Source organism: Vidua chalybeata, chromosome 16 (genome assembly GCF_026979565.1).
Source record: "Vidua chalybeata isolate OUT-0048 chromosome 16, bVidCha1 merged haplotype, whole genome shotgun sequence".
Lineage (NCBI taxonomy): Eukaryota > Metazoa > Chordata > Aves > Passeriformes > Viduidae > Vidua > Vidua chalybeata.
Genome location: NC_071545.1, coordinates 15,281,365 through 15,293,894, shown reverse-complemented (window position 1 = coordinate 15,293,894; position 12,530 = coordinate 15,281,365). Strand labels below are relative to the sequence as shown.

Below are 12,530 nucleotides of genomic sequence, written 5' to 3'. Positions count from 1 at the left end.
GCACTGTCACTGAGCTGTGGACATGGACACTGTGACAGTGGGACAGGCACTGTCACTGAGCTGTGGACATGGACACTGTGACAGTGGGACAGCCACTGTCGCCGGGATGGGGCTCCGGGCACTGTGACACTGTGACAGGCACTGTCACTGATCTGTGGACATGGACACTGTGACAGTGGGACGGGCACTGTCACTGATCTGTGGGTATGGACACTGTGACAGTGGGACAGCCACTGTCGCCGGGATGGGGCTCTGGGCACTGTGACACTGTGACAGGCACTGTCACTGATCTGTGGGCATGGAGAGTGTCACAGTGGGACAGGCAGTGTCACCAGGATGGGGCTCTGGGCACTGTGACACGGTGACAGGCGCTGTCACCAAGATGTGGGCACAGGCACTGTGAGAATGTGACAGCCACTGTCACCGAGCTGTGGGCATGGACACTGTGACACGGTGACAGGCACTGTCACTGATCTGTGGGCATGGACACTGTGACACGGTGACAGGCACTGTCACTGATCTGTGGGCATGGGCACCACAGCAGAGCTGTGATCGCTGTGGACAGCCAGTGCCACCATGCCGTGGCCATGGTCACTGTGCCACGGCTGGGGACACCACACAACAGCCAGGATACCTTGCCACTGCCAGGGTCACTGAGCTGTTCCAAGAATTACCGTCCTGTGGTCACAGTGCTGCTTCTGAGGATAGCGTGCCGTGGGCAGGGGTGGGGTGTCCTTGCAAGGGTCACCAGCCCGTGGCAGTGTCACCAGGCAATGGCAAAGGCTCCCTGTGAGCAGCTGGGCTGCTGGCAGGGGGGCAATGCCATGGCCCGGAGCACAGGGAGGTCACCACGCTGCTCGGCTCACCTCTGCTGCGGGCACTGACCCTAAAATAAACACCCCTTCTGTGCCCAGCCCCCCAGAAAGGGTGGCTGTCCCCCCCTGGGGACCCTCAGAAGCCCTGCAGCCAGGAGGGCTCTCAGACCTGGCACGAGCCAGGGTTCTGCTGGCCACTCACCGGGGCCAGTGGCCGAGAGCAGAGGGCAAGGTTTGGCAGCTGCTTTTTGCTGTTGCACATTCAGAGCTGGTGCAAGAAAAGGGAAGTGGAAATGCATGGGGCTGAGCTCCCGCTTTCCTCACGCACGGCAGGAGGCACCCAGAGCTGCCCCGGGAGGGAGGAGGCCAAGCCCCATCCCTGCTCCCTCCCCATGGACAGCAGGAAGGAGGAAAAGGAAGAAGCTTAGAGGGGAAACCCTTGATTACTGCGGAGGGAGTTCCCCCCGCGGCTCCAGGACCTGTCCCGAGCTGGTTTTGAGCACGGCGATGCTGATCCCGGTTCCATAGATACCGATGCCATGACAACCCTGACATCATCCCTGCTCCGGACGGGAGCTGCAGGGAAAGGCGCAGGGGAGGAGGAGCACGCCCGCCCTGCCGGCACGGGGCTGTGGGGCTGGGGGCTTCTCCCGACCCCGGCACAGCTGCCCTGCCCCACGGCAGCCCCATTCCCCTCGCAGGGACCGTGTCACTGCCACAGCACACGGGCTGCCTGTGGGGCAGGTGTGTCACACCCCTCACACACACGATGCACCCACAGAGCCAAGGATTCCCGGGTGCTGGATCCTGTCTCCAGCTCCTTTTGGCCTTTTGCAGCTCTGTCAGTCTGTTCTTTCTGGCAGCTTGGAATCGGGATTTAACTGTTGAAGCTCATAATGATGCCACGCGGCTTTTCTCAATTACAGGTGAGTCATCATCTCTCCAGGTCTATTTCTGATTCCCAGCAGAAAAAGCAGAATTCAGCCCTTCATTCCTCAATGCCACCAGCTCAGGAACCAGCACATTTTTCTAGGCAAAAACCAAAATGTCTATGAAGAGAATGGCAGGTTGGTCCCTCCTGCTTTCTGCTGGCTCGTGGAGCTGGCCAGGGATGGGACCCCAGTGCCAAGAGCATCACTGCCAGCTCAGCCCTGAATTGCAGGTCAGGAACAAAGAACAAATTAACTGGAAGGGATTACCCGAGGTGGGATTTTCAATCAGCTTCAGCAGTTTAGAAGCAGTTGTTTCAGCATCCTAAAAAATCCAAATCAGGCTTTGGGCACAAACCATCCCAAACCCAAATTTGGATTTCCTCAAAAATCCAAATCAGGCTTTGGGCACAAACCATCCCAAACCCAAATTTGGATTTCCTCAAAAATCCAAATCAGGCTTTGGCCACAAACCATCCCAAACCCATCAGCCCAGAGTTCCAGGTGATGGCACGGGCTGCCCTGCTCCTCCAGGGTGCCAGTGCCAGGGAGGCAGCATGTTCCTGGGATGCTGCACAGGGAATCTCTGGGCTCTGCTCCTGGTTTTTGGGAAAACAACTTCTTTCTCCCTCTTTCTAACATGTCTTGCCGAGCTCATCTGTCCCAGCTAGAATTTTTGGACAATGCAAAGCACAAGGGAGCAGGACAATGAATCTTTGAGCCTGAATCTTTGAGATGTTGCCCTGGAACAAATCATGACCATTTCCAGACAGGTATGGGGTTTATACCCTTCAAGGCATGACTGTGGTGCACTGAAATCTCTGCTCCTAAACTTGTCCTTTCTTTGGGGTTCATCCCCCCAGCTTCTGCGGTGTGCAGTGTTTATACAATCATTGCCCACATCATGGGGTGCCAGTTTTCTCCCCCTGCTCCTGCTCAGATAGAGCACAGGAGGTATCTCCAGCCCACATACAAACTGTCTTTCTGTCTCGCTTCCTGTTGCTGCAAATCAACAGATACACAGAGCCAGCCAATAATGGGGAAGGATATTACACCTTCCACATTTCCCCATCAAATGGAGAACAGCAGTGTTTGGAAATGGCACTTCTCAGAGCATTTGTTAGGTTTTAACAAGTTTTGTCTCTATTTACCATTCCCACTGGATTTCAGGGACAGGGAACAAGGACAGGAAACAAGCAGAGCAGCACGCAGACAGCTGCCCAAGAGCTGCCCATGTTTTTATTTTACATGAGTTTAATTAAAGGTAGTGGAAAACCCGCATTTGCTTTTTGCTTCTTATGGTCATGCCAACTTCTTATCTTTGTCTCTATGACAAAAAAAAAAACCATCAGGTTTTCTCAGGGCTAAGTACATGGACATGACAACCTGGAGGAGATAAGATGTGGGGCTTTCTCCTTCTTCAAAACCTGTTCCAGTCAGCCCGACCCACTCAGCCAAGGGCTGACCCTTCAGGTACTGGGAGGGGCTCCAAGGTCTCCTTGGAACCTTCTCTTCTCCAGGCTGGACACCCCCAGCTCTCCCAGCCTGGCTCCAGAGCAGAGGGGCTCCAGCCCTGGGAGCACTGACCTCAACAGATCCACGTTTTTCTTCTGTGTGGGGCCCCAGAGCTGGACAGTGTGGGAAAAGCAAGGTGAAACCGCCTTGTTCTGGGAGCAGCTCCACCGGTGTGTGTTTGGAGCGAAGCAATGCCAGCATGCAGGACACAGCCTGGCTGCAGAGCCCACCTGAGGGATCTGGGCAGGCTCCAGACACGGATTGCAGCCACCGGCTTCAGCAGCTCCCCGTGGTCTGAGCCGGCCCTGACACGGGCGTGGGTGGGAAAACAGCTTGTCCTTCACATTCCCCGGGCAGCAGGCTTGAAGCAGCACTTTGAGAGACGTTTAGTTGTTGCTCTGAAATGCTTTGCTTGCCCTTCATTAGAGCTTGGCTGATGCTGCTTTCGGCCATCAAATGAGAAAATGAAAATGAGAGTTGATGGGAATATTGAGAAGAGCTTAGAAGTCCATAGGGGCAGAGAGAAAGAGCAGTACCTTACTGTCACTTGAAAGCTCTTCATGCTTTCTACCCTAAGAGATCCAAAAATATCCGAAGATCATTTATTAGCTGGTTACTCATCTGCTTGTGAAACGTTTCTCAGGTGGGATTCAGCACTTACTGTGCACGGATAAACCCAGGATAGGTGTGCCAGAAAAAACTGTGGAAAACTTTGCAAACTGAAATCAGCGAGGGAAGGCTGGGATAACAGAGCTCAGTGAGTTGAGGCAGCACTGCTTTTGAACAGGGGAGTTGGTATCTCAGGGCTTGCATAAAACCCAAACTGAACCAAACCCCAAAGGGTTTTGAAACAACTCTCAGCGGTGCAGCCGTGCCCTCAATGGCTCAGGAGGGAACTCAGCATCTGCTCCTCCAAATATCACACAGCATGAAAATTTCGGGGCTTTTGGCAAACCAGAACCTAATCTGATTCAGCCACTGCTCCCCACCTTGAGAGGAGCTTGAAAAAGAGGAACAAGGTCTTTGCTGTTCCCCAAACTGGCCTCCTTAGGAACACACCGGCAGGTCCCAGCGTGCTGGGGACGTGCCAGCCAACAGTGTTGGTGCCTGTCACCTGCAGCTGTGGCACAGGTGAGCAGAGCTGACAGGTACAAGGACATGGCGCAGCTCAGGCCATAGTGGACATGAAGAGCATCCACAGCTACATCAAGCTTTGCTGCCAAAATACACTGAAAATAAGAAAAGCTTTGTTTGTTAATGGAACGCAACCCCAGCAGGTCCTCAGATTCACGAGCAGGATGCAACCTGATGGAAAAGAGATTTGTGGGATGGATGGAGATGAGGGATTTTTATAAGTGTGAACACTCTCAGGCCCAGGCTTGTGCAGCACAAGCCCATTAAAACAGCCTCCCTGAAAGAGATGTTAATCTAAACAGGAAATACAGGCAAAGACTGCCCTAACAGCTATTTTACTTCCCTTATGCACAAGTGAAAGTGTGGCTGCAGAAGATGAAGTGACTTACTGCGTGTGTAGCGAGAAGCTTATGACTAAAAAAGAACTGAACTTTGATCTCTAGAGCCTCCAGCCACGTGCTCTGGCCATGAGGGCATTGTATTTTATACCTGGTATATCTTTAACCCCATCTAAGCAGCAGAACATGAGGCACAGTCACAGAATCCACTTTTTCTTTTTTTATGTACACCTGGATGGAAAAAGCAGGGAAAGCCCAGCTTTGCCTGACCATACTCAGAATTCACAGGGCAAGTCTCCATCCAGCAGTGGGACTTGAGCTTGGAAGAACTCTAAAGCTTGGTGTTCTGGGAAACATGGAAGGTTTTAGGGGCTGCATGAAATGCCTGGTGGGACAGACATTAAACTAACTCAGCTGATTCCCTTCTCACAGATCTGCTAGCCCAAAGTAAAGCTGCCATGAAACTCTGTGGGATTTTTTGCCACCTTTTCCCATGCAGAGCAAAGCAGGTGACAACAATGCCAAGGAATCCAAGGAAGTTGGATCCCTTCTCTGGCTGTTCTGACTGTTGTGTGTTGTTCCCTGTACCCACCTCTGCTCTGTGCAGGAGCCCTGTCACTGTTACAAAATTATCCAGTGAGGTAAATTCACCCTTTCTAATCTGTTAATGACCAAAAAAAAAGCCAGACCATCTCCATGTATCACCAGCTATGGGCTGAAGATCAGGTAGGAAATGTGCTGCAAACAGCATCCAGTGTTTTATTCCACTTCCAAGTGCAGATTTTAGCTGCAGGCAGAGGAATAACACATCCCTCGTTTCGGTAATCACACAAGAGGCTTGCACACTCGTTTGAAAAGTGACTGAAGGCACCAAAATCTCCTCCCAAAGTCACAGGAAAGGGACTAGGATGAGGTAAAACATTTGGTATCTGGAGCAGTCTTGTTCCAGAGACGGTTTAGAGGTGGAAAAGTCAAGGAAGTGCAAGGAGATACATGGCAATACATCCTCTGTTGCCCTCTACTGTTGGCTTGGTCAGATGCGAAGGGAATTTTCCCGGTAGTTCCCCGTGGGAAGCACACTGCAGCCACGAACAGAAGCCAAGGAGAATCACAGGATGTGCTGGATGGGAAGGAAAACTGGGACCAGGACGGGGCTTATGGGTTTGGAGTGCTCGGGAGGAAAAGCATCAGCCTGCACTAGCACAGCACGTGGAAGCAGAGGGCACCTTTCCATAGGAAGCAAGAGCAGGTCCCAGTGCCAGGTACCCCGTCGGGGTGCCAGCCCGTGCCAGGTGCTGAGCCCAGAGAAATGCCAGCAGAACTCTCCGGGCTGGATCAGCCACTCCTCACCAGGACTGTCCCATGCCAAGGGGAACACAGCTCGGCAAAGGCTGGTGTGGCTCGTCAGACTCAGGAGCTGGATGGGCCCTGTGGGTGCCTTCTCACTGAGGATATTCTGTGATTCTACTTGTGGAAGTCTTAACAGCAGTAAAAATATTCAGAAATGACAGAAGAATCAGCTCCATCTGGGTTGGGTTTTTTTTTTTTTTACATGCATCAGCACAGAGAAGAGCATAAAACCCCATTTAGCCTCAGCAAACAACCTTTGTTCACAGTTTTGCAGAAGATGGCAACCACCATCGTCCCTCAGCTCCCTGCACTGTGATTAACACCTGAACTGAGGGTTGGCCAGCCTGGAACCAGGATTTGGTGTTCACCAACGCCCCAGCTGGTCCCAAGGCTGACCCTCACCCTCCTGGATTACAATTTAACTGATTTGTCTCTGTGCCATTACCTGTGGTTTGCTTTTCATGTTTTATTACTTTCCCTATTACCCTACAAAATCAAGAGCTGACTTCACATCACCTTGTTGGCTGTGCTTAACCCTGACTTCAAATAAGTCAGGACAGCTGGACAGCTCCTCCCCATCCTTCAGACAAAAACCCTCAGCAGTCATTCCAGGAATGGAATAAAACCTCAACAAAATCAGTGCTTAGAAGGAGAGGAAAGAAAAACAAAACAAAACAAAAAGATCCAAACCCTTCCCTCTCCAAGCCTGTAAAACTCCAACAGGAAGGATCTCCCACACTGCCTGGAACAGACTGAAGCAGAAGACACGAGAAAACAAAGCAACTCTTGGGAATCCTACTGTAAACAGGAGCCTGCATAAACCCAACACACTACAAAGAACAGCTAATCCCTGGAAAAATGTCAAAGGCACAGTGCTGCTTCTGCCAGCATCTGCAAGTCTGCCTGCCATCCATGGAACAGATGATTCCCCCAGGGCTCCCTGTTCTTTGCTTTTGGGGAGGGAATAAATTTTTTTTAAAAAGAAGGAAAAAAAAAGTGAAGTACGGTTTGGATGCAAACCAGCCCATGAAACCAGTGAGGAATTTGGGAAGCTGCAAGGTTGGTCAGGTTCCTGTCACACAGCAGCAGCTCTTGAGCAAGGTCCCACAAGCTCCTTGGGCAGCTCCTGACTCTGCTCTTCCTCACAAGGGCTCCTCACGTGGAGAGGAAGCAGCTTCCTCATTCCAGGAGATGGGACTGCAAACCCTGCCCTTCAGAGATGCCACCCTGCTCCAAACCAGCAAAAGCTGAGCTACTCCCAACTCTAATGCTGCCCCTCACGCTGTCAGCAAGTCAAGAAAATCACTGGGATCCCATAAAAATTCCCACTGTTCTCCATATAAAAGCAAACTCCGATGTGACAGGACCTGCTGGAAAAATTCCTGCATTGCTGTAGGGCCAACAGAGAAGTGCATCAATCCAACAGCACAAGAGGAAAGGACCAGGAGCAGCCCCACCTTGTCTGATCAATCCACACAGAATCACACAATTTGCCTGAGCCACCAAACTATAATATACACATATATAATTATATTTAAATATATATATCTTGTTTTGTGTATATATAACAGTAGTATCTTGGCATGCAGAGGTGAGACCCACCAGCAGAGCATGACCCCTTTCCCTAAGATCCCATCCCTAAGATCCCATCCCTAAGATCCCAGTAGGAGTGAATCAGCAGTGAACTCAGTTGCTTTATTATTTTTACATCAACAGGAAATATAATTTGAATACAGAGATTTTTAAAACTAGATTTAATCAAGTGCAGTTAGTAGAGAATTCACAATTTTCTGTACATGAGTATGAGGACCTCCAATGGAAACTCCTTACCCAAGACTAAAACCTGTGGTACAAATGAGCAGCAGAACAAATCCCCCCAATCCTCACGTGGTCAAATCCACAGAGGTGAGGATATGCCTGAGAACTACACCAGAGCTCTTCTGCCAAGCCAAAAACATGAGAGAACAAAGTGCAAGCATTTTATCAAATGGCCACATGGTAAAGATAGAAATTAAAAGCGTCCTGGCCACAGTTGGTGGCCTCATTTTCAGGCAGGATTTGCTAAAGACACAGACTCAGCTTGAAGGCTCTTCCCCACCCCTGCCAGGACAGGACAGGCTTTTCCTCCTGCACGGCACCACCACCTCGCTGAAGCACACAAAGTGACCAGAAAGTGTTGGACACACCCTCACTTCCCCCTCTGCACGCAGGGAGTGCACAGCTGTGCTGGGAGGCTCCCATGTCCCCCTGGTCCCTGACCCTGGCCAGCACATCCCAGGACTGGCACGGGGCAGTGCAACCCCCCAGCCTGGCCCCCTGGGAGATGAAGGTGACAAAGGATGGGACAGATGTTTCACCAACCTGCTCGTTTACACTGAAACAAATGAGGGAGAAATCTCATCATCTGCTCCGTGGGCGAGGAAATTGTCACAGAGAACAGTGGAGGGCAGATTGGAATGGAAGAACACAAAATTCCTGCTTTAGCACAACCAAACCCAGAGGGAGACGCCTGCCCACACCCCCAGCTGCTAAAAGTGTCCTGGCAGAACTGAGTCAGCAGGGCCCTACCTGCAAAAAGGGAGGGCTGCAGCCCTTTTGTTGGTCCTCTCCCCTCTAGTGGATCCCAGTGGATCTTTGTTCTGGGGGCTGAGTTTATTACCAAAAGACAAAACCCATTTATTTGTTCTAAGAACCTCAACATGCTGATAGGGAAATCTTCTGAGCACTTTTAATAGCTTGAATGACACCTTCAATCACACTCTTCATGCAGTACCTCGTTAATGGTTCATTTGGGTTTGTGTTTAGAAATGTTACGACATAAAAAGTTCAGAAATCGTTAGTCCATAAAAGTCTCACATTCATTTAACAGACCCGACTTGAAAGGACTTGGCTGTGCCACAAAACACCAAAATGTGTTTCCAAAGGTGTTGCTGGTTCTCTAACCACTAAGGAGCCCCACACAGTGGTGGGAGGACCAAAGGCTCAGATAAGAGGTGCCATTGTTCTAATTACAGCAGCACCATTAACCTTCCCAGTCAAAACTTGCCAAAAATCCCCAAGGGTAAATTCACAGGTGTGCTGTAGGGCATGACATAAGGAAGCTCAATAAAATAGGTAAGAAAACCTCAGCAGGAAGCAGGGAAGGGAAAAAAAAAAAAACCTGTTGTTGTCAGGGTTTGTGCAAACCTCTCCCTGCCAGGAGAGCAGGAAGGAATGAGATCACGACCTACGTGAAGAACTTGAAATGATTTTGACTCTGTTTTGTCCTCTGACATGGTAAGTTGAAACACAAAACCAAATTGAGAAATCTGGGCTCCATATTTTAGTGTTTGAATTAAATGTACCTGCCCTCAGGACTTTTATCAAAGGAATTGGATGCAAGAGTAGCAACAAATGTTGGAGATCCTGGAAAGAGAAATCCAGGGGTACAGACTTGGCACAAAACCCAGCATGAGTTTTCTCTATCAGAACAGAAAGTGAAAATGAATCAGATGCATTTTCTAAAACATCAGGCAATGCCTGCAGAGGACACCACTGTGCTCAGGGAAAATGAATTCTAGCCACAAAAATAAGCAAATGTCCCCAAAATCAGGAAATGTCATAATTAAATGAGTTTGTCAGTGACCCAATCTCAGAGGTTTCTGGCAGCCTCAACCCCTTCAGGTACCATTACTTATCCAAATATCAGTGGGATTTTCAATTCTCCTTTTGGCATTGGTTCAGCTCTGAATCAGTCCCACACAAACAGAGTTATTGACTCCCACTCTCCCTGCAGCAACTCCACATGGACTGCACTGCTCTGCTGGATTCCCAGAGCAATCCCTGTGGGTTAATCACAGCTCCCATCCTTCCAGCCATCCCTCCAGCGCTCATCCACGCGGGAGCAGTCGAATTCCAACTTGCCCAGCTTCCTGTTCACTTCGTTGTGGAGCAGACACAGCCACTGGGAGAAGTTACTCCTGGTGCTCGTGTCGGGTTGGTTTGTCCGTAATCTGCAAAGAGGGAACGGGAAACAAATTATTTGAAAGTTCTGAGAGCAGCAGAAAACCTTATCACAGAATCCCAGAATGGTTTGGGTTGGAATGGACTTTAAAGATCATCTCATCCCAAGCCCCTGCCATCTTCTACCAAATCAAACACCTCAGCCCATTTCAGTCCTTGCCTCCACTACTCAGATTGCCAATACAGGGCATTTTAGAGGGTAGAAGAATACTTGTCTCCTGAAAACCAAATTACCCCAGTCTAATTCCACAACTGTTCACAAACTCATTTTGAACCAGAAAACTCAAGAATTGCCTCAGGGAGGGCTTGAGGTAGCACAGAACCCAAGAGCATGAGGACAGGTGTTTGTTTTTTGAGTAAGTGCATCTGTGATTGATGCAATAATGGAAGAAACCAGTTCAGGTAGCTACAAACCCCAAGTGCAGGAAGAGCTGCTGATATGCAAACTAGCTGCTGCAGCCCAGCACTTCTGGCAAGCCTCTCCAGCACAAAGACTTGATGAGGCTACTCACCTTTCCCTCAGATCTTCAAAAAAACCCACTGAGGAAACTCACCCTTTCCCTCAGATCCTCAGAAAACCCACTGAGGCCACTCACCTGTCCTTCAGAGCCTCAAAAAACCTGCTGAGGCCACTCACCTTTCCCTCAGATCTTCAAAAAACCTACTGAGGAACCTCACCTTTCCCTCAGATCCTCAGAAATCCCACTGAGGCCACTCACCTGTCCTTCAGAGCCTCAAAAAACCTGCTGAGGCCACTCACCTGTCCTTCAGAGCCTCAAAAAACCCGCTGAGGAAACTCACTTTCCCCCAGATCCTGAAAAAACCCTCTGAGGCCACTCACCTCTCCCTCAGGTCCTCCGCGCAGTGCTCGCAGGGGTAGAACTTGGAGAAGAGGTTGATGAAGTCCCTCATCTCCTCCTGCTGTGCCCTGGAGGGCCGGTCGGGGTAGTAGGCAGCCATGGTGTGCAGGAAGGCCCAGGTGCTGCGGCCCAGCTGCTCGCTGTCCAGGGGACAGTCCGGAGGGGGCTCCTTCTCCTCCGCCACGGCCACGTCCTGGAGAGGGACAGAGGGGTGTGAGGGGACACTGGGGTGGGTGGGGAAACAGCCCTTTTGCGCTGGGTGGGAAGGTGAGATGGGGGCAAACAGGTCCTTCACATCCTTTCTGAGGACATGGCAGAGCCCTCCTCACACCCTCTGAGGAGACACTGCAGAGCGTCCTCAAACCTTCAATCGGAACATGGCAAAGTTCTCCTCACACCCTCTGTGGGCACAAAGCAAAAACCCTTTCACACCCTCAGGGAACATGGCAGAGCCCTCCTCACACCCTCTGTGGGCACAAAGCAAAAACCCTTTCACACCCTCAGGGGACATGGCAGAGCCCTCCTCACACCCTCTGTGGGCACAAGGCAAAGACCCTTTCACACCCTCAGGGGACACGGCAGAGTCCCCCTCGCACCCTCAGCGGGAGCAATGGCAGAGCCCCCTCACCCCAGGGAGAAGATGGGGATCCCCTTCCCATTCCCGCCGAAGGGAACCCTGTCCCCGGCTCCTTCACACCCTGAAGGGAACACGCAGCCTCATCCCACTTGAGGGGGAAGGATGGAGGACTGAGGGAGCTCTGCAGGGACTCGCCAGGGTTCCAGGGAGGGCTCCCGCCGCGCCTCACCGCGCTGCCCGGGGCCGCCTGCTTCCTCTGCTCGCGGAGCCAGCTCTTGAAATCCGTGCAGGCTCGGCATGGCTTCTTGGATGGCTCTCCCGCCGCGCCGTGCGGGACGGCGAAGGGGAAGGAGCCGCTGTCGGTGCCCGGGAAGGACGCGGCACCCCGACCCGCACGGCCCTCGCTGGGCGCCGCCATGCTGGGCGCCGCGGTGCAGGACGGGCCGGGGCGGCGCCATTCCCGCCCGGGCGCCGTGAGGGGGCTGGGACCCGGCACATACCCGAGTGCCGCTTCTGGTGTATTGTTACTAAAAAAACGGCAGCAAACTCTGTGTTTAAACATCGTGTGCGAGGAGAGCACCATACTCCCGCCTGTGCTTCTCCCTCTGCTTCCCCTCTGTGTGAGGGGTCTCTGCCATGATCCCCCTCAAGGTGTGAGGGGGCTCTGCCACGATGCCCCCGATGGTGTGAGGGGACTCTGCCATGATCCCCCTCAGGGTGTGAGGGGACTCTGCCATGATCCCCCGAGGGTGTGAGGGGACTCTGCCATGATCCCCCTCAGGGTGTGAGGGGGCTCTGCCATGTCCCCCCTCAGGGTGTGAGGGGTCTCTGCCATGTCCTTCCTGAGGGTGTGAGGGGACTCTGCCATGATCCCCTCAGGGTGTGAGGGGGCTCTGCCGTGTCCCCCCTCAGGGTGTGAGGGGACTCTGCCATGATCCCCCGAGGGTGTGAGGGGACTCTGCCATGTCCCTCCTGAGGGTGTGAGGGGGCTCTGCCATGTCCCTCCTGAG

At 51.9% G+C, this 12,530-nt stretch overlaps 1 protein-coding gene across 1 annotated transcript; it reads right to left on the bottom strand.

Annotated features, from left to right (window-relative positions):
• Positions 1–7,762: 7,762 nt before the first annotated feature.
• On the bottom strand, positions 7,763–12,493 carry GFER (growth factor, augmenter of liver regeneration). Its single transcript, XM_053958016.1, is given in 4 exon segments — positions 7,763–10,073; positions 10,925–11,136; positions 11,750–11,941; positions 11,943–12,493. Coding segments are annotated over 4 exon segments (603 nt in total). The 5' UTR covers positions 11,979–12,493; the 3' UTR covers positions 7,763–9,910.
• Between the last annotated feature and the right edge of the window lie 37 nt (positions 12,494–12,530).